The sequence below is a fragment of the Neofelis nebulosa genome, chromosome 4 (assembly GCF_028018385.1).
Source record: "Neofelis nebulosa isolate mNeoNeb1 chromosome 4, mNeoNeb1.pri, whole genome shotgun sequence".
NCBI lineage: Eukaryota > Metazoa > Chordata > Mammalia > Carnivora > Felidae > Neofelis > Neofelis nebulosa.
Window position 1 is genome coordinate 109133156 of NC_080785.1, and position 21146 is coordinate 109154301.

Sequence of the window (21146 nt, forward strand, 5' to 3'; positions counted from 1 at the left end):
AGGCTACTACCCAGGCACTTGCTGGGGACCCTGCCACTCAGGGGTCCTGTGCTTTGCTGCCTTTGCTCCATGTGAGAGAGCACACCTAATTTCTGTCACTCTGCCTCATCTGGACGCAAAAAACTGTAACAATGGGACAGATGGTACGTGCTGCTGCACAAAGGCCCATTTTCCTCTGCAAAAGCAGAAAATGCAATCATGGAAGCAGAGTCTGCCGGACCTTAAAAGGCTCAGCTGCTGTGTCCCCAGGAGGTGGAGAGGCACTGGGATGAACCCAATCCCGGAACTCTCGAGGGGAGCACTGTGTCAGGGCAGAGGGCATGGCTGCGCTAACCAGGAGGTGCGCACGCGGTCCTGTGCATGGAACGCTGCAGAGGAACTCTGGCTTAGATTAACTGGGGGCAGATCTGGACCGTACTAAGGGACAGATTTTGTTACCATGTGGAGGCTTCCTGGGAGGCTGTGGCACCTCTCTGTCCCACGGCTGCCTTCTGACAGGTTTTCATGCACATGTGGGAGCAGCTCCTCGAAGGGCTTGGATCTCAGTGGTGGCAGATTGTTTCTGTTTTCATCACCCGATAACTTGGTGGTGGACCGCGTCCTCCCAGAGGGGCAGCCAGAGAGCCACCTTGTTCACACGCCTCCTCTGGTGCACACTCCAGGCCCAGTTTTATGATTGCAAGGATAAATTCATAAGCTAAAAAAGCAAGTTTTGGGCTTCCTGGGTGGCTCCGTCAGTTGAGCATCCAACTGTTAATTTTGGCTCAGGTCATGATGTCACAATCCATGAGATCGAGCCCCGTATCGGGCTCTGCGCTGACGGTGCGGGGCCTGCTTGGGATTCTCTGTCTCCACCCCCCTCTCTCTCTGCCCCTTCCCACCTCTCTCTCTCAAACTAAATAAATTTGCATTTAAAAATAAAGATGAAAAGGCAAGTTTCTGAAGTAAGCATCACACGCACGGGCTGTGGGCGCCAGCCCTGCCCTATGCCTCTGTGTGTCCTCGTGTCAACTACCCAACCTCTCTGAGTCCCAAGAGTTGCCTGGCAGCAGGACTGCAGTCAGGGCTGTGTGTGCTGAGGACCCCAAGGAGGACCCTGAGCTCTGTTCAATACGCTGTTGTTGCCATCTTGGGGGTGCTACTAATTTTTACACAAGGGGCCCCAAGTTTGAATTCTGACCAGGCCCCGTATGTATAGCTGGCCCTGACAGTGATGCTGTCTCCACCCTCCAGAAGCAGGGCGCCAGCCAGCCTGAAATGTGGGGGCAGGACCTCCGCGGGCCGTGACTCTGCCCATCTGGCCCTGAGGGTGTCCCCATCTCCCGAGGCCTTGCCTCTCCTTCCCAGGGAAAATGCTCCTTGAACATTTATGCTCCTGAAACCTGGTGCCCACCTCCGTTGGCAGATTACCCTGTGTCTATGTCAGAGCTCTAACAGGTCTTGCAAAATGGATTCAACGGTCACCTTTGGCCGATACGACAGTGGGAACATAGTGTGCAATGTTTTTCTTTCTTCCTCTTGCATCATTAGTAGTGATGTCCAGGAGAAAGCAGTGCTCAGGCCTGAGTGGGATGCAGCGAAGACGCTGTCCAGCTCCGACCTGAACAAACAGAACCCTGAGTCTCAACGAACAGACCTCTAGACGGTCGCCCATCTTCTACCAGTTTGTAGCAGAAGTAGAAACTAGAGGGTTGAAAGGAGGCATGTGGAACCCAGGACCTCTGTGGGGCTGGGGTGGGGCTGAGCCCCTAGGGCTGCCTGTCCCTGGCTCCCAAAATGTCAGGAAAAGCACGTCCTCCCCACCGTGGCCTAGTGGTCTGCGGCAGAGCCTGCACCATAGCCCCCTCTCTGGTTCGTGAGCTGCCTGTGCAGGCTCTGAGCAGGCTGGAATCTCTGAGGTGAGCCCCAAAGCTGCATCCCACCTGCAGAGTCTGGCACTTGTGATTCATGGGGCTCTGAGCGCAGGGCAGAGTCTGGAGGGGGTGTATGTGTGTGTGTGTGTGGGGGGGGGGGTCTCTGCAGCTGGGAGAGTTAAGGACAGAGCCTGGGTGGGGGCGGGGGTCTGGTGCCAGATGGACCAAGGACAGAGACTGGGTGGGCATGTGGGTGGGGGTTCTGTAGCCAGGAGGGGAGGGCAGAACCTGGGATAGTGGTTCCTTGGCGAGGTCCAAGGGAGCCACAGCAATGAAACTGGAAGAAGGGTCACACCCCGCCCCCCGACCGGCCTTCTCTTCTGGAGGGTGTCCTGCAGGACAGACAGGGAGACCCTTACCCCAAGCCCCAGCACTAAGCAAGTGGGGCCAGCCTGGAGGGGAAGGGCAGCAGGCCTCAGCCAGAAAAGAGGAGACATTGGAAGATTTCCGGATCTGCGTGCGCAGGTAGGCAGGACGGGCCCACCTCGAGCGCAGGAAGAAAAGGGTCTCCTGGCTGCGCTGGGAATGCAACCGCTGCTTGTCCCTGGGAGGGCGGCCCTGGCTGCACCGGGGCCCAGCATGGCCTGACCGCACCCAGGCGCGGCTGCACGTTCCGGCTGCTCCCAATCTCCGGGACGAGGCCCATTCCCCGCCGGCCCTCCCTGCGCCCCCTGCGTGAGGTCCCAGCCCGCACCGCCGACCCCGACCCCACTCCACATTGGGCCACCTCGTTGGCCCGAGTCTCAGCGGAGAGGCCAGCGCCCCGCCGTCCCCCCGCCCCTCGCCGGAGGCCCGTTCGCTCCCGTGCTGTCTGCCGTGGGGATGCGGGCGAGCCTCCCGAGGTCCCGGAGGGCCAGGTGCGGCCGCCCCTAGCCCACCGCCCCGGGCTCGCCTCCTTTGCGGGGTTCCCACGCCCCTGCGCCGCGCCGGCCTTGTAAGGCACCCCGCGCGTTCCCCGGGCCAGGAGGGGCCCGGAGTGTGGCAGGGCCGGGGACGGGCCAATGAGCGTGCGGGGCGGGCCGGGCCGGGGGCGGGACAATGAGCGCGTGGGGCGTGGCGGGCCAATGAGCGCGCGGTGCGTGGCGGGCCATCGGGGCGCGCGGTGCGGGGCTGGCGAGCCCGGGGCGGCGGAGGTGCGGGAGCTCGCCGGACACCCGGTCGCCCGCGGCCGAGTCGCGGAGGCGCTCGCTGCAGTGGCCGCATCTCCGAGGTAAGCGTCCGCAGAGCTAGGTCCCGGGCGCTGGACGCAGGACCACCCACCCCGCCCGGGCCCGCCCCGCCTGCCACCTGCGCCCACCACGCCCCCTCCTGGCTGCGGCCCCCTGCGTCCCTGCGCCCCCATCCCAGGCCCTGGGCTGCCTGGCGGTCGGTGCTGCGCGCTGAGGCCCCGGGGGGCTGCGTCGGGGGCGTGGGTCCGGGGGCGCGAGGGGCGCGGGCGGGGGCGACCGCGCCGCAAGGGACAGGTGGTTGGTGCGTGGGCCCCGGATGAGGCGCTGAGGCCTGTCTGGGCGGCAGCGCTTCACGCGACGAAGCCGTGCCCCGCCCCCCCCCTCCCCCCCCTCCCCCCCCCTCCCCCCCCTCCGGGCAGCCCCTTTCCCCGCCGCCGTAGCCGCCGCTGCTGCCTCCCCACGTCCCGCTACGGGGACGCCCGGGCCTGAGGTGGTCGCCGCCGGCAAGACCGAAGGGAATTAGGACTTAGAGGGTGTGTAATGAAGCCAGTGCCCTGCAGCCCCAATTCCGGGAGACCCGGGGCCACACAGAGAGCCCAGAGTGAGCGTGGTCCCTTGACAAAGACCGCGCCGCCCCCTCGGGGTCCTAGGCCCCTCTCTGGTCATATTTGCTTCACCATTATCATGCCAGGTGACAGTGTCTGCCGCTCACTGTGCGACTCCAGCAGCCTCCACGGAGGGTGACACATTCACTTATCGCCTGTGAGCACAGAACCTGGCAGTCAGGATGAAGAGATCTGCTGCCAGTAGGTTTGCTCACACACCTCTGGGGAGCAGTGCCCCACCTGTGCAGCAGGACCAGAGAAACCCTTTATTCTGCGGTTTCAGTTACACAAATGCAGCCTCGAAATGAGCTGGGGAGAATATCCATTCCTGCCACTCTGCTCATGACTATTTCGACAGGCGTTTGGTGTCTCTGAAGATGAGACACCGTTTAGGGTAAGCTGACAGTGTGGCCATCTATCTGCGTATTTAGTGGTTAATTTACCTGGCATTTTTTGGATACCAGCAGGGTCTCGGCAGGGTCCCGGGGACGCTGGATAAAGGACCCAGCTCCCATGTCCCACTCTGCAGGCCTGTCCTGACTCCCCATGGCCAGCCTCTCAGGGAGGACCCAATGGAGGTGGGGGGGGGGGGGCGCGGGGGGAGCTCTGCACAATCCAGGGCAGCCCCACACTCCTAGGAGGTGATTGGTAAAGGCCAATCTGGATCCTGAGTGCCCTGGGACCACAGAGGCTTGGAACAAGCAGGAAATGGGGGTGGGGCAGCGAAACAGCGGCTTGACTGATGCCTTAATTAAGCTGGATTCTGTGACCCTGTCTCTGGTACCAGCCACTCTTCCCATCACATGGTCCAAATCACAGGGCTCCTCGAGGGTTCTGGGGGGAGGGGTGCTGGTGAATTTGTCTGCAAATTGCCTGCGGTAGGAGGGTATGTGCATTCTCCTGGCGGAAGGGTCTGCCGCTTTCCTGATTTCCAGAGGGTTCCATGAGTCAGAAAGGTACCCTAACTTAAGTGCTACATTAGAAAATCCCTCTCCGTGAGTACAGAAGGATGAAGTGATGGAGATCATGGGAAGTTCTCTTGGCTGTATTCTTATCTCCCTGGTGCTGTTTGGCTCCTCTTCCCGAATCCTTTGAAGTCTCAGTAAATAACTGTTGTAAAAGTGTATACAAGGTTATAAATACTCATGGTGGAAAATGTGTAAATCACAGGAGAATTTAAAGAAAATTAAATCACTCATCACTGCTTGAGGATGCAGAGAAGGCTTTTAGCAGCCAGACGGTCCTCAGGGCCGCAGAGTGCTCCAGGCAGGAGAGATTGAGAATGAAAAGCTTCCTCTGGGAGAGGCTGTGCTGCCTGGAAGCCAGGCCTGTTTATAGCTGGTGATGTTGCTGGTGAGGCAGGAGGAGCATGTCTGGGGATCTTGGGACCACAAGGCAAGGGCCCTGCTGCACCTTGAAGTGTCAGGTCCTCTCTGGGCTCAGCGTGGCTCCAGCTGGAGGGCGGTGGGGCCGGGGCGGTGTGCCCCTGAGCCCACAGACCCTGGACCTGGCAGACACTTGCCTGTGTGTAAGCAGCAGCCTTACCTCAAGGGGGTGGGGGGATGGAGCGCACCTGCACCTGGGGCTCAGACGTGGTCTCCAGCCTTTCTGGGTGAGGACAGAGCCCTGGTGTCTGCCCTCAGCAGTGCGTCTTCAGGGGGACCCTTTGCAGCAGCGGAGAGTGCGGGGTGCGGGGTTGGCCCTGCTGGGGCCTCGGGTGAGGGTGCGGCCCTGTGTGAGCCCCAGGAGCGGCCTGTGGGGGGGGGGCTGCTCCTCCCTCCTCCCCACCTCTCATCTGATGTGGGGTGTCAGTCTGCTTCCAAGCTCCTTATTCCCTGGAACTGTGCAATAGCACAGGACGGCCGTCAGCCGGGAGGTGTAATTTAGCATTCAAACACAGGACCTTCTTGGTGAAGAGTCTAAAGTCTTGCATAGAGTGTAAAGCAGTGACAGTTTTCTGCCTTCCCAGCCTTCGCCCCCAGCCCTAGCTTCTCTCAGCAGGGGGACCTGCCAGCCGGTCCTGGGAGGAGCACGTTCACACCGACTTTTTCTTGTTTTTAATTAGGTTTGTGGTGAGGAATGATGGATTCTTACCTTTGCTCAAGCCTAGATGTTAAAACCACCTGGAGCCTTTTCCACTCCTCCTGCTGCCTCTGTGGTGGGGCGCACCCATGTGTCCCCAGCGTATGTCCCTGTGTGTCCCCACGTGTCCCTGCATGTCTCCAGCATGTCCCCAGGGTGCCTGTGTCTCTGGTTCTCTTGGCATAAGTGCAGTGCCCCTGCGTGGGCTCCATGTGACCTCCGGCCCTGAGCCACGTTTCCCCAGATCTCTCCCTGTCACACCTGTGTGACTGCATGTCTGCTGAGCACCTGCCAGGTGGGAAGCCCCACTGCACTGGGGACAGTACCCAGCAGCCGGTGCCCCCGGGTCACCTCGTGCAGTCCCCACATGCCCCGCTGTCTCACCTGCACAGGGGGGTGGGGGGGGCAGGGGGCGCCAGGTGGGCAGGGTGTGGGGCGTGCAGTGCAGGTGTGGGTCTGGGCCCAGAACCGACGTTAAGTCAGGTTAAGTCAGGTGCTCCTCGAGTGTGCCTGCGGCGCTGCGTCACAAGCTGTCTGTAGAAAGCCCACCCACACCCTCCTTCTCCATCCAGGTGTACGCACTTCGTGCACTCACTGACCCTCGACCCCGCTCCCGTCATTTAATACCGTAGGACAGACTGTCCCCAAACCAGGGCTTTAAGACAGTGACCCCATTTGCTTTTGCTCATGACTCTGCCACCCAGCAGGGCTTGGCACAGACAGTGGTCCCCACTCCCTGACCTCGGCTAGGGGTTTGCTGGCCAGACAGGACCACCCGAGGCTGCCCTGCTTAGTTGAGTCTGGGTTGAGTGGCTGGCACGAGGCTCCCCTGTCTCTGTGTGGGGTCTCTCCAGAACGTTTGCCTGTCCCCTGAGGGAACAGGGGAGGCTGGTTCTTTGTCATTTGGCTGTGTCCCATGGTCCGGCCAGCTGGAAGGGCCCCTGGCTTGAGGGGCAGGAGCTGGTGGGTGGGAGACGCTCTAGGGTGGCCCCCTTCTCGGTGCTTCGGAGGACCAGTTGTGGCAGCCCCTGGGGCCCCTGGCCCTGTGCCCCTCGGCCTTTGACGGCCCCTGGCCTGCTCCCTCAGGACTCGCTGCACCCTTTCCCTGGCAGCAGGTCGCACGTCTGTGGGTGGACGGCCCCCTCGGCCGCGTGGCCCGCTGCGCCCTGGTTCTGATTCCTGCTGCTTGGTCAGTTGTCCCCCGCGTCCTTGGGGTCTGAGGCTCCATTCTCCTGACACCCTGCAGGCCCTGCCCCACTGGGCCTTCCACCCTGGCAGGGGCCCCTGCCTGCTTCTCTGGACTTGCTGCCTTTTTCTCATTGAGTTGTAGGGTCCTTTGCAGGTTCTGGAGACAAGCCCATATTTGTATCTTCTCCTACCCCATGGCTTCCCTTTTCTCTCCATCGGTGATATTTTTTGATGAACAGAAGTTCTTGATTTCAGCCTGGTGCCATCCTAGAATTGTTTCCTTTAAGGGCAGTGATTTTTGAGGCTTGTGCAGTGGATCTTTCTCTATCCCCAGGACGTCAGATACCCTCAGCCCTCACCTTCGTGAGGATTTTGCCTTTCCTACTTCAGTCCTCGGAGCGCCTGAAGGGTGGTGTCGATGCCCCGTCTCCCCTGCGTCTGCCATTTACTGAAAATATGCTCCTCCCTTTTTTCTGCAGGGCCACCTTGTCACACACGTGTGCACATGTGTTTGGGCTCTGGCATCCCTCCCATTGTTGATTCTGTCCCATTGGTGCTGTCTTTGCTTCCAGACCTTTCTCTTGAGTCTCCATGCCCGTGGAGCAAATCTTGTCCTTTTAAAATCACTGTGTATTCACAGCCCTTCTCCCAGCTCAGTGCATCTGGATACTAGACACAAAAGTTGTCGGAGTTTTTATCCAGATTAAGTTAAGGCTGGTTAAATTTAGGGACAGCTGACATCTTTCTGTATGTAGATTCCAACCCATGTTCATAACGTCATCATTTAGGCCTTTTGTTTCCTTCAGTGGCCGAGTTTTCTGTGTTGACTGTGCGTCCTCTGTGAGCGGTGTTCCTAGGAACTTGTATTTCTTCATATTTTAAATGTTGCATTTCTAAATGCTTTTTACTGTGCATCTTTGCTGTTATGCAGAAATGAAATGGCCTTTTGTGTGTTGACCACGTATCCAGAAACACCACTAGACTCACTTATTGATGCTAATAATCGTCCTGGGATCCCTTTGGGTTTGGTGTGTGCACAACCCTAGAAACTGCAGATGATGAGTTTTTTTCCCTAACAATTTTTATATCTTCATTTCCTTTTCTTGCCTTACTGTACTGACATGGGGAATATAGTACTTGCCCAACTTAAAAACAAACGCTTTCAATATTTCAAGTGTGGCGGCATTTTTCAGTTTTTTTCAAGTGGCCCTTTTTCTCAGATTAAGGAGTTTCCTCTTTTTTCGATTTACTAAGAATTCGCATGATGCATAGATGCTGACTTCTGTCAGATGCTCTCCCTGCGTTTATGACGGTGGCATTAGTATGACGGGATTCTGTTGGTTAATGTTTTGTTTAGGATTGTGAAGGACAGTTTTTGTATCCATGGGCAGCTCCTCAGGTCTGCCTGCGATGTGGAGTGACTCTGGCTCCCACCGAGGCTGGGACCTGGCTGCCTTGCCCCTGCAGCAGGGCTGTGTAGGACCTGCCCCCCCACGCCCCCCACCCCCACACTTGTCATTGGGTTCAGGGCCGCCAGGCAAATCAGACCTTGCCTTGATACCTTCAGCTTGATGACACCTGCAAAGACCCTTTCTCCAAACAAGGTCACATTCACAGTTCTGGGGGTTAGGATGTGGCCGTTCCTTTCTCGGGGCCACCTTTCAGCCCACTCCACTTGCCCTCAGGCTGCCTGCAGGCGCTGACAGAGACCCCTGGCCGTGCACTTGTGGGGCCAGGTGCTGGGTGACTGAGCGGCTAGAAGTTTCTACCTGTGTCCTCATCCAGCCCGTAGGGCACCACCTGCCCGGGGACATCTGTCCGGGAGCCTCAAGTCTCCCTCTGGTTCAGCCCACCAAGACCAGAGTGTAAAGTGTGGGAAATGCGGCACCCGCACCCTCAGGGCTTCAGTGTTTTCTGTGTCATGGCTGGGACTTGTGGGCAGAGCATCTTAGGACAGGTCTTAGAGAACCTGTGGCCCAGACGGTGAGCCACGGGCTAGTGTGGGCCTGGGCAGCCATCTCAGAGCCAGGGGGCCCCAGAGGGCCCAGGTGGGCTGAACCCCCTTCTCCTCTGTCCCTGCTGGTAACCCGGGGCCACCCTCCCATGCCACTCTGCTCTCCTTGGTTCTGAGGCCCTCTTTCGTGATTGGGGGTGTGCCGTGGTGCCCCTCATGCTGTGGTGTCCTCATGCCGAGGGTTCTTGCACAGAAATGGGGTCTCGGTCTGGACCCTGGGCCCCGGCGTCCCATCGGTGGGCCCAGCGACCATCCCAAGGGCTTCAGCACCTAGAGCTTTTGCTGGCCTGGGCCCAGGTGTCAAGATCCGGGAGACGTGGGAGTGAACAGCAGGGACACTGAGCAGGGGCTCAGGGAGAGCCAGAGTGGCTTCCAGAAGCTTCCCTCTGATGCGCCTGCCCCCAGGAGCCCTATCCCCCTACAGGGCCTGTGGTGTCCCTCAGGGGCCCAGAGCCTGGTTCTCAATCCCACTTGCAACACAGTGTGTCCCGTGCAGACTCCACTGTACCCAGAGGGGCTGGCGCTGTGCCTTTAGCGGAAGAGGTTAAGGCAAGAGCCCAGAACAAGATCCTGCCTTTCGTGGGCGGGTACTTCTGGGAGCCGAGGGGCTTGGCGGGGTGAGCAGCCCCACACAGGCCTGCGCAAATAGGGAATTCTCCCTGCACGCAAATAGGGAATTCTCCAGGGAACGCTATAGGTTCCAAGGCTTCAGGACACTCCAGCCCTGTTATTTAGCAAAGAATATCTGCCTCTTCTGGGTTTGTGGCCGCAGGGTATCCCTGAGGAGGACACTGGCTCCCCCTGTTTCAGGGGCCTAGACTCACACCGCACCCCAGCAGCACGGGGAGGCCAGTGCAGGACACCTGGGTACCAGCTTGGCAGGACCTGGCTCCTTCAAGGACACCAACATGGAGTTTCAGGAGTCAGGACAGAGCCTGGGAAGTGTGCTGGGGGACTTGGGGTCACACTGGTGGGCTCTCCCCCCTCTCAGAGCGGGGGCCCAGGGGCAGGTAGGCAGGAGGAGGGGCTGGCATTTCTCAGAGAGGGTCTCTGGGAGGCTGCTCACCTCCAGGCCAGAGGTTCCCAGGGAGATGGTGCCAGAGGAGGGGCTCATGCAGCCCCCAGGAAGAATGACAGAAGCCAGCAGCATGTGGAGGACTGGGGGATGGGGGTCTGGGTGAGCTCTGGCTTCCCTGTGGCCTGTCCAGATTCCCAGACACATGTGTCCTGCCGGCCCCCACCTTACCCCACTCTGCACACCATCCCTGGTCTCCGATTCTAGTGTAAGTGCAGCTCTTCCACAGAGCCTGCGCACAGACACCTGGTCCTGCTCACAGACACACCTGGCTCTGTTCACAGACACACCTGGTCATGCTCACAGACACACCTGCTTCTGTTGCAGGAACATCACTAACAGGGAATTCCAGTGTTCCTGGTCAGGAATTCTGTGTGCTGATGTCCATGTGGCAGCTGACAGTGGTCTGTCGGGGTCTGTCCTGTGTCACCTTTTCTGTAAGTTTTGCTTTAGGCAGTTGAGGCTTAAGGAGGTTGTTTAAAAAAATTTCTTGCAGCTCCACACCGGATCTCGATTGAACGCTATTGTTACCAAGACAAAGCCTTCTGGCACCCTCTCCGCCCCGAGGGGCAGACCTCGGTGGGTCTGAAATACTAATTAATCCAGACTCTGTGTGCTATCCTGCACAAATAGCACCCTGACAGCCCCATGTGGGGAGCCTGGACGACAGCGTCCCCTCAGTTAGGCCTGTGTGCTCGCGTGGGGTGCAGGTGGAGGGCCCGGCCAAGGGGGGCAGAGGGCGGCCTCCTGGCCCATGCATGCGCCTATTTTGGGGTTGCTGTGTGTTCAGAGTGAGGGGCCATGTTTCCTGCAACATGATGCTGGTGTCTGGGTCTCAGGTTAGGAAGAAGCACCTTGGTGGGGCTCCCTGGGGCCTGTTGGCCACTGACCGGCTCCATTCTTGCCACACACCCTGTGGCCCCAGCCAGGACGTGGCCACGGCCCGGACATGGTGGGATTTGTCCGAGGCAGGAAGCGGGAATAACAGAGCTAAGCCTTCTCCACGGAACACAGTCCAGATGCTGCCTGCCGCCGGTCCAGCACGATTGTGGGGCAGGGGCATCCACGGGAGGTCTGGTTGAGGTTGGCAGGGCCCTGTGCGTGCGGACACATCCCAGAGACACCAGGGACAAGGGCTCCCCTGTGCTGGGTCTGCCCAGGGCCCACACTCTCCAGGCAGGGGGCAAGTGAGCGTGGGCATTTGGGGTCAGCGGCGGGGTCAGGATGGCCATGTGGCTGAGGCCTTCTCTGTGGGGGCCCTCTCCTGGCCTGAGGCCATGTAGGGCCTCCACAATGGGCAGCCTGGTGTGTCTGGAATTGGGGAGTTGCTGACACTTGGCCCCTTGCTGGGTTGATGTGGATGCTGGGTCTTAGCACACCTTTTGTCCTTTTAAGGTGGCCTTCCCCAAATGCTCAGAAATGGTTTCAGTGACCTCAGTGGGTCTGTTTCATAGCCCATCCCCTGCCATAGCCACGATGGCAATTAGGGGTGCAGGTTGTGGGTGGGGGTGGTGGCTGGAGCCCCCAGGGACCCCGCCCCTGCCCCTCACAGGGCAAGCCCAGCCCCAGGCACCTGCATGAAGCAAGCACGCTAGGGTGGCTTTTTCCTACTTGGCCGGGAAGAGTCGGGGCCACAGCTGCCCCTTCAGGCAGGTCAGGGCCTCCCCGCGGCCCCTACAGCCCCACAGCATCATGGTTGTGCCCAGGCCCTGATAGGCGGGTGGATCAGCAGCAATGGGGAGCCCTGGGTAGGAGCAGGGCGGCCACTGTCTGCCAGGAAGGTCTGGCTTCAATTGGTCCTCCTTTTTCTGTTGTTTATTTTTTTTAAGAGAGAGGGCAAGAGCAAGCGAACGCAGGGGAGGGGCAGAGAGAGAGGACAGAGGGTCGGTAGCAGGCTCCGAGCTGTCAGCACAGACCCAAAGCCGGGCTTCGGGTACCGTTGAGACCATGACCTGAGCTAAAGTCAGACACTTGATGGACAGAGCCCCCCAGGCGTCCCACCGGCGGTCCTCCTTGGGCACAGCGTGCAGTTGGAGCTGCTGGTCTGGCCTGGGAACTGCCCCAGGTCAGGCATGATGTGAGGGCATCGCCGCTACATCACAGCCACAATGACAGCTCCCCCAGGAGCCCCTCACTCCTGCCAGCCCAAAGGAATTCCCCACAGGCCCCTCCTTCTCACTGAGCCTCATCAGGGCCTTAAGTGGCCCCTTGACACCCCACTTCCTGCCTGCACGGGCATCCTGGCCAGCCAGGCTGCCCTCTGGACAGGTCACCCAGGGCCCTGGCTTTGCTGCGGGGCGGGGCATGGGGGGCCAGTAGCTTCTTCCCACATGAATGCCAAGTTCTCCGTGAAGACCCAGCATGCTGCCTGCCACCTCTTGGAGAGGTGTCCCTGGGAGTGCCATCGGTCTTGAATCATGGAGGTGCTGGCACATTTTGGCCCGAAGCCCGGGAGCTTTCCTGCTGTTGGCCCTGGAGGGACATACGCCTGTCTCTGGAGGGCTGCCCGGGCCCCCGCCAGCCCCAGTGTCCCCAGGTGACCTTTGGCACTGGCAGGGTTTAGCCCCCTGCCCACCCTGAGTTGGGTCTGGAGGCCTAGGGGACACAAGGCTTGGGAAGCAAAGTGAAACCCCAGCTCATGGGGCCTTGTGTGTGATCAGTGACCCCATTACTGCTGGGCGGGCCTGCAGGCAGGGCACTGGCCAGCCAGGCCTGGAGCTGGGAGAGGGGGTTTCAGTGTGGGGACACCCTCCAGTTCTGTGGACTCTGGAGAACAGGCTCACTCTGTGTCCAGAGAGCAGTGTAATGTGATCAGTGTCTCTGGGGAAGAGACGGGCATTGTCATTCTAGAACTCGCTGTGCATTGCTCTCAGCAGCAGGGTGCCGGGTCCCCTGGGGAGAACTCCCTGATGGGCAATCACGATGGGGACACTTGGGGACACCTGGCCCAGCCAGGTGGAGTGGGAGAGTCGGCCTTAGGCCCGTGTCCACCAGCTCTGAATGTGGCCCTCTGATGGGAGCCCCCGTCAGCCTTTCCCCCCACCCCCAGCTCAAGTGACTCCCACTGGTGGCGCCTGGTGCCGCGGTGCCCAGAGAGGGCTGCGTGCTCCGGCGGCCAGTCCCGGGGCTGGCCGTCAGGCCTGGTATCCACATGCCACCCGGGCAGGGCGTGAATAGGAGACAGGAGTGCCTTTGACGGCCCAGGACAAACAAACAGGGCCTTGGCCAGGCAGCAGGGCAGGGATCTCCATGTGGGGCGGCTGCTGTGAGGAACCTTGCTGCCGAGGAACGTTTCCCCAGAGGCTGGGTGGGGGGGTCGAGGCCAACTGCTGCGGGGGCAGAGCCCACTGCCCACCACTGGGTCTGAGGAAGCCCTGCACCCACCAGGTCACCAGCCCCTGCTGTGCGGTCGTGGTCGGGACCAGCACCCGAGGACAGAAGGGGCATTTGTGTTCTGAGTGCAGGCCCCGTGGGGGCTCAGGCTTCCCAGCCCCAATCCCCGACTGTGGGCTGTGTCCCGTGTCTTCCAACGGGCACGTCAAGTGCCTCTGAGTCCCTGCGTGTGGTGTCCATCTGTTCACTGCTGAAGGACACCTGACTACATGGTTTACGTGGGACTATGGTGCGTCTGTCCTGTGTCGAGCCCAGACTTGGGGGCTCAGAGCCGTAACTGCCAAACTGCCTCCCCGGGTGGACGCCACGTCGGAGTGCCCAGCTGACCACATCCTCCCGGTGTGGCCATTTCACTGGCTTCAGCCACGCTGGCCGTCCAGTCTGGTAAGACTCGCCATGTGGGGTGGTGCTTTGTGTGCTCTGCGCGGGCCACCCAGGGGTCTTCCTGGACAGTGTCTGGTTCGGGTATTTTGCCCTGTTTTCTATGCGGGATTCTCCCTGTTGTTAAGTTTGAAAAGCTTTCTCTTTCAGGTGTCTGTTTGCCCGTATTTTCTCCCCATCTGTGGCTCATTTTGTATTCCTCAAAACAGCATCTTTTCAAGGGTGTGGTGTTTTAAATTTCGGTGCATTCCAATTCCTTGTCTCTTTTATGGACTTTTTTGGTGTTGTTTCTAAGAAATCTTTGCTTCACCCAAGATCACAAAGTTTTTCTCTTAGGTATTCTTCCAGAAGTTTATAGTTCTAGGTTTTGTGCTGAACTTAGGACGATGGCCCATTTTGAGTGAGTCTCTGTAGGCACTTCGAGGCACAGTGCAGGGCTGGGTCCCCACTGTACCAGCATCAGCTGTTTAGAGACGGCCCTTTCTCTGCTGGGCTGCCTTTCTTTGCTCTTCCGTGGAAACCCTCGTGTGGGTCTGTCCCTGTGCCTTCGTGGTTATTGTGGCTGTTCTGGGCCATCTGCTCGTGGACATCTGCAGGGCCGTCCCACTCAGGCCTCTGCACCCACAGGGTGTCCCTGAATGGCAGGGAGCCGCCCCCACAGGACCTCTTGTTCTAAAACCCTGACAACTCACTCCATGGATTAGCAGGAGAGATCCAGTCAAAGTGGTAAAAATGGTTTTTTAGTAAAAATTATAAAAAGTGCACAGTTTAGAATCTTCCTGAAATTTTGTGAGTGGCCTGCGGCAAGGAGTGAATAGGGCTGCATCTGCCCCTAGCCACCTTGTGCCCCTTAGGCAGGTGGCTTTCAGGTGGGGGCAGTGGGGGTCCTGGGAGGAGGGACAGGCCCTGGGACCACTTTGCTGGGCGTATTGGTGAGGCCGCCACCCGACTCCGTCCCTGTATGATGACAGGGACATCGGGCCACGGTGGCCCCAGGCAGGACTTGGCCTCTGTGTGGTTCAGATGGGACGAGCTTCTTGACCTGACTTTTTCCCTCCTTCTCTGAGTGGACGCCACACACGCCCCATTTTAGAACCAGACAGCAGCTTTGTTTTAATGTCCAGTTCATAAAGGATATAGTTCCTTTAAGCTTTTTTCCAAGACAATTTATATTTGCTGCCGTAGCCCATGGCGGCTGACTGTTGGGCAAAAACAGTGCACACCAGGGCGGGGGAGGGGCATATTCTGTATTTTAACGTTAGACTTGATTTCTGCTGTGGGAGAGAGGTGGGGGTTCCCCAAGGCCACTGGGCCCCCACCAGGTTCCTGGGTAGGGATCCCCTGATGTCACTGGTCCCTGGGTGGGGGGAGGGTTACCCCGATGTCACTGGGTGCCCAGACAGGGGCAGGGGTCCCCCGATGTCACCAGGTCCCTGGGAGGTAGTCTCCCGATGTCATCAGGTCCCTGGGCAGGGCCAGGGTTTCCCCAATGTCACTTGGTCCCTGGGCAGGGGTCTCCTGATGCCACCAGGTCCCTGGGAAGGGGTCCCCTGACATCACCTGGTCCCCGGATGTCAGCAGGTTCTGGGGGCGCTACTTGGTGGGGCTGTGAGTTATGGAGGGGAGTGGCCCTGGCCTGGGCCCTGAGCGCTCTCCTCCCTCAGAGGGAAATCCTGCTGGACCATCACATTCGAGCAGTTCAAGGAGGCACTTGAAGAGCTCTCCAAGAAGAGATTCAAAGACAAGAGCAGCGAGGGGGCCGTCCGTGAGGTGCACAGGCTCATTGAGGGCAAGGCCCCCATCATCTCAGGGGTGATGGTGAGCATGGCTAGCAGGGACTCCCTGGAGGGCAGCAGCCCATGGGGTCTGGGGTGGGACAGGGGACGTGTTACTCCCTGGGGGTGTGCCGACCCAGCTGCCGACAGCCTCACGTGCTCACTTGGCCCCTTGCGCTCACATGGGCGCGCCCCATTCTCTCCCTCTACAGAAGGCCATCTCGTCGCCCACTGTGTCCCAGCTCACGGACATGACCAAGTTCACGGGCTCCCACAAGGAATGCTTCGACCCATCAGGCAAGGGCAAAAGCAAGGTGGGCCGTGTGGACCTGGTGGATGAGTCAGGCTACGTACCGGGCTATAAGCACGCGGGCACCTATGACCAGAAGGTACAGGGTGGCAAGTAGCCAGCCCAGGAGCAGCCCTTCCCGCTGGGGCCCATGCCACCTCACACTTCATTACATTCCCTTGCTCCCTGGGGAAGAACTCAAGGCTGGGGCCCCGGGGGACCGTGGGGGTGGCAGTCAGGCCTCCCCCTGCTTGGGGCCTGGCATGCTTCTCTCTGACCCCCAAGTGAGGCCCCGAAATCACTGACCATTTTGAACACACCTGCCGCGTCCAGTGCTGGCCGACAACAAATGGCCTTTTTCAGAGCGTCTCCTGGGACCAGACCACACTAACTACCTGGCTTACAGGCGAAAAGTCCATTTTAAAGGGGCCGGTGGGCCATAAGGGGTGAGTGGGACAGACCCTGTCAGAAGCTGGCCCCCTGCTGACCTGCAAACCCCTCCCTGGAACCTTGAGGGCAGCACAAGCTAACGCACTAACCAGCAGCACCAAGAAGACAGAAGTGAGCTGCTAACAGGACATCATGAAGGTGTGGAGAGGTGGGACAGGTGCTTGCATGTGCACACACACTCACACATACCTACATGTGATGTGTGTGCTTGCACACACGCACATGCTCACACACACACACGCACACACGTTGTGGAGCTGGAGGAAGGTGAGCCAGTGGAAGGGGCTCCTCAGTGGACCAGAGGAACACGGTCTGAAGTTGTCAAAATGGAAACCAAGGACAAGACCGTTCACTTTATTGTGTTTTTCTAAGAATAAACTGGAAATGTATTTGTTCCCAGAATGGTTCAGCAAAGACAGAATACCATTTCTGCCCCTTTCTCTCCTGCCGTTTGTGTCTCTAGGCCAGGAGACCCTGCTGGCTAAGGCTTCCCATGCAGTCACTTTGCTGGCATGATGGTGTCTTCTGTCCAGGGCCCCACTCTGCACTCAGGGCCTTCGGGCTGTGGGTCCCTGTGGCTGCTCCCTGTTCACTGGCACGTGGCACAGATCTCAGTGGTTCAGTCTCTGCATGAGTGTTCCCTAACCTCTCCCAACCCCTGCAAATGCAGAAAACCACACAAGAGAGGCAGGCCCACAAAGGGCTCCGAGGCCAGCAGCATTTGTTGGCATTTGGTTTCTCCATGAGGCTGGACAGGGGAGCCAAGCATTGGGACTCTTATCACAGTGGCTTCATGGGGACATGTCCCCTTGCAGAAGTGCCACCAAGCCTGGCAAGTGACTGGTGGGGCTGTGTGGTCCTGGCGCTGGTCTTGGGAAAAGCCCATGGGAGCCTCAGGGAAATGCTTCTTGGAGCCCGTCCACCCTGGCCACTGTTCTGTGTCCGTGGCAGCTGGCTGGTTGGGGGCACTCCCTGGCGCACAGCACAGGCTGTTGAAATAAATACCAGCATTGGGGTGGCACACGCACCCGTCTCCCTGTGCCCAAAGGGCATGCTGGTCATCGCTAGAGCTAGGGATGGTCCCTCGTCTGTGTGGTGGGGCTTGGGGCTCGAGCTCCCATCCAGCATGGCCCCTCCAAAGGGATGTGGTCCTCCCCCTCGCCCCCACGGTGGGGCCTCGCCAGCAGCTTCCTTCCGAGGTTCTGAGACTTCCCAGTGCAGGGAAAAATCTGAGATGGTTGCAGGCCTTGAGTCACCTGTGCTCACTGCAGTCTCTAGTTTCTACCTTGGCGATCCTGAGCTGCCCAGCCAGGCCTCTCCACCCCATGGTGGGGGAAGGTGGGGAAACCAAGGACTGAGTGCTGGAGGAGGGACAAGCAAGCAGGACACAGTATCCCCGGCTGGACTGCGGTGAGGATCTGGAGGCAAGGGGAGGACGTGGGAAATGTTGGAAGGCGACTCTGAACATGACAAATGTTTCTCAACAACGAGCAGATCACAAACCAGACCTCCTCCCAGATCCTCTTGGGCACCATGTTGGGGAGCACCGTCTGAGGCGGTGGGGCTCCGCCTCCTGCCATTACCGCCTGGGCCCCCCCGTCACAGCCATGACACAGCGTGGACACTGGAGTCCAGCAGGACCTTGGCCCCCACAGTGTGCATGCCCCAGTGAGCCGAGGGACGAGGGTCCCCATGCCACAGCCTGTACCGGGAATGCACAACCCCCTTCCACCGGCCCTTCTCAGCCCCTCTCACTCCCAGGAGGCCATCTTCTGTGCCAGAGCGTGGTCTCCAGGCAAAACAGCCTCCCCAGGACAACCCTGGGAGATTGGGGTCTAAGCAAGAGAAACCACACATCTGCCTGCCCACGGGGACCCCTGCTGTCACGCCCTTCCCCAGAGCAGGAGCCCTCTTCTTAGTGGAAGGCACCAGTGCCACAGTCTGGTGGAGCTGAGCTGCTCACTTGTGACCAGTGTTTCCCAATGTGCTCCTGACTGTTCTCACAGCACCTTCCCATGGGGTTTGTGAATGGGTCCCCTTGGCGGTCCACCCCGTCCCACAGCAGGGAGGTCCGGTTGGCCCCACAGGGGCTACAGTCTCCCCTGCCTCCCCTGCCCAACCCCAAAGCCTCTTCAGATGGTACCCGTCCCCAGACAAAGCCTGGACGTTCCCTCAAAAGGAGGGGGAGGTGGCAAAGACTCCATCACGAGTCCTCAGTGCTCTCCATTCCATCAGCTTAAAATAATCTGCTAAACGTGTCCCCGCATGTGTGTGGCCCCCGCACACAGAACATGTGTGCATGCGCGCGCACACACACGCACACGCGTGCTCCTCCATCGGCGTCTGAACACTGAGAACACACAGGCAGGGTGTGTGTCTTTGCTGCATGTTATATGCAATGCCAATTATCTTCTACTAACTGTGGTTACCCAGAAATCCAGCGTCTATCTGTGAGCGAGAGACCGCACAGCACGAGGAGACAGGACACGTTCTGCCAGGGAGGGCAGGGCTGACAGCATGTGAGTGTCAGGAGAACTGGAGGAGGGTGCTTAACACTGATCACACCAGAACACTTATTTATTTCTATTTAACGTGATAGGATAGGCAACTAGGTGGCGGTAACAGTCAGCTTTACCAAAGTGAAGTTCAAATCATGTAAGTTTAGGATGTTATCGCAGAAGATATATATTTATACCGGAGTATTTTCACACCTCTAGTGTCCCCAGTCCTACGTTTGCGGCAGATGAAAATCACAGCCGATGCGAGAAGCCGGGGAACAGTGCGCACAGGCGGCTCGCTGGCACCACTTCCTGTTGGTGTGGCTCTGCGTCTGCGTCCCCGTGCTCAGCGCTCAGGACAGGCCACGGGCGTCCCTCTGGCTGCTCGTGGACAGGGCCTGCGGCAGCGGGCTCATGCCCCCACCCCAGACTGCTTCTGTGAATAGTTTTTTGGCGCCCAGCTGTGCCCGTGTGCTCAGTCGGGCATGACGTATGGCCGGTTTTGCGCTATGTCGCCTGGTGGTGGTAGGAGGGGACACCTAAAATTTTCACCATCTGGCCCTTTACGGGAAAAGCATGTGCTGGCCCTGCCCTGGGGACCCAGCCCAGCTCTCTTCATACACAAGTTGGCGGCTCCCCCGTCTTGCAGTCCACGCCACATGGGACACCCTGTGGTCACCTGTTCCATGCAGGCCAGGTTGAAAATTCAGCTGTACTGTGAAGTTACCAATAGGCTAGAATATCCTTAAAACACTGACCGTGAACAGTTCCCCTCCACTGATTGACTACTGAACACTGTGGAACCTGGTGGTTCAGGGTATGGCCTCTGTCCCTGGGCATGTGGAGGGCATGGCCCCAGGTGGGCTGGGCAGTGGCCACCCTGAGCTTCGAGAGGTTTTTTTCTCTCCCTCTAGACTCTTGAAAACCCAAACCAAGCCAAACAGAAAGGAAACCCGCACAACTTAAAAGAAACTTGAAAGGGATCGTATACTACTAGTTTGTACTAAGTTTTTTTCAGGAAAGGGAAATATATTTTTACACTGTTTTGTTACCATTAGGGAGTCCTGAGTGTATCACTTTATCAGTGTGATAGTGAAGAGTAGAGTCGACGTCTTGGGTGTTCTGACTCAGAAAGGCACGTCTGCTGGCGTCTCAAAGCCGCACTCAACCAGGGATATGTATGGGATCGGGGTGGCCCTCCTCTCCCTCCCCAGAGCATGAGGCACTGTGTCCCCGGTCAGAGCTGCCGTCAAGGCCTGACCTGCAAACCTGTAGTGAAGCAGCTCGTGTCTGTCTCCATACTGCTCCTCCTGTGTTTGCTGTTAACATTGTGTGTCAAATTGGTAAAGTGATAAATAAAGGTGTTGAAATGTGGATCTGTTGTCCTCAAGGTGCACCACCTACACCAGCAGTCGCACACAGGCACTAACATCTAACATGGACGGGCTGTGGGAGGGGCTGTGGGAGGGATGGGAGCCACAGCTCACAGGGTCTCACGTCACCTCCCCACAGGGAGGAAACTTTTGCTTCCTCATTTAGACAGGGTGACTCCTGGCCTGACCCCAGGCCACCTGCCTCGTAGTCCCAGGCTCGTTCCAATCTTGCCCTGGTGCAGCCCCGGGTGGGGGCCCAGACATAGCAATGATGTCCTCGAGTAAGTACCAACATGAAATCCTCTGTGAAATAGTTTTCAAAACTGAAGATAAAGGCATTCATTCTAAGACTACAACAAGGAAAACTGCACCAGCAGACATTAAAAGTAAGTCTAATTGCAGCAAGAACATGACCACAGACAGAATGTCTGCAGGGAAGTGGCTCAAAAAATGGGCAGTAAGTAACCATACAAAAACCCTATAAATAAATGATTTCTGTGGGAAAAAAATATTTCACTAAAATACTCGAACACTGGGGCACCTGGGTGGCCCAGTCAGTTAAGTGTCCGACTCTTTATTTCAGCTCAGGTCATGATCCCACAGTTTGTGAGTTCTAGCCCAGAGTGAGCCTCTGTGCTGGGGGTGGAACCTACTTGGTTGGGATTCTCTCTCTCTCTCTCTCTCTCTCTCTCTCTCTCTCTCTCTCTCTGTCGTTCTCTCTCAAAAACAAAACAAAACAAAAAAATACTAAACCAAAAACCAAAAAACCCTTAAAAACCATCACATGGAAGCCGAAGGGTGCCCAGGGAGGTACATGCTCATGGCTCCTGTACGCTACCGGGGGAGCAGAAGCCCTGATTAGATGAACACCAGCTGTGATAATATGCCAGAAAGAACGCATAGCTTCCAAAACCAGCAGAGGTGAAAATGGCTACAGTATA

General features: G+C 58.3%; 1 protein-coding gene across 1 annotated transcript; it reads left to right on the plus strand.

Annotated features, from left to right (window-relative positions):
• The first annotated feature begins 2914 nt into the window (after nucleotides 1-2914).
• On the plus strand, nucleotides 2915-20206 carry LOC131508574 (tubulin polymerization-promoting protein-like). Its single transcript, XM_058723561.1, has 3 exons — nucleotides 2915-3123; nucleotides 15485-15638; nucleotides 15808-20206. Exons 1-3 carry the CDS (start codon nucleotides 2915-2917, stop codon nucleotides 16000-16002), a joined length of 558 nt encoding a protein of 185 aa, XP_058579544.1. The 3' UTR covers nucleotides 16003-20206.
• The last annotated feature ends 940 nt before the right edge of the window (nucleotides 20207-21146 follow it).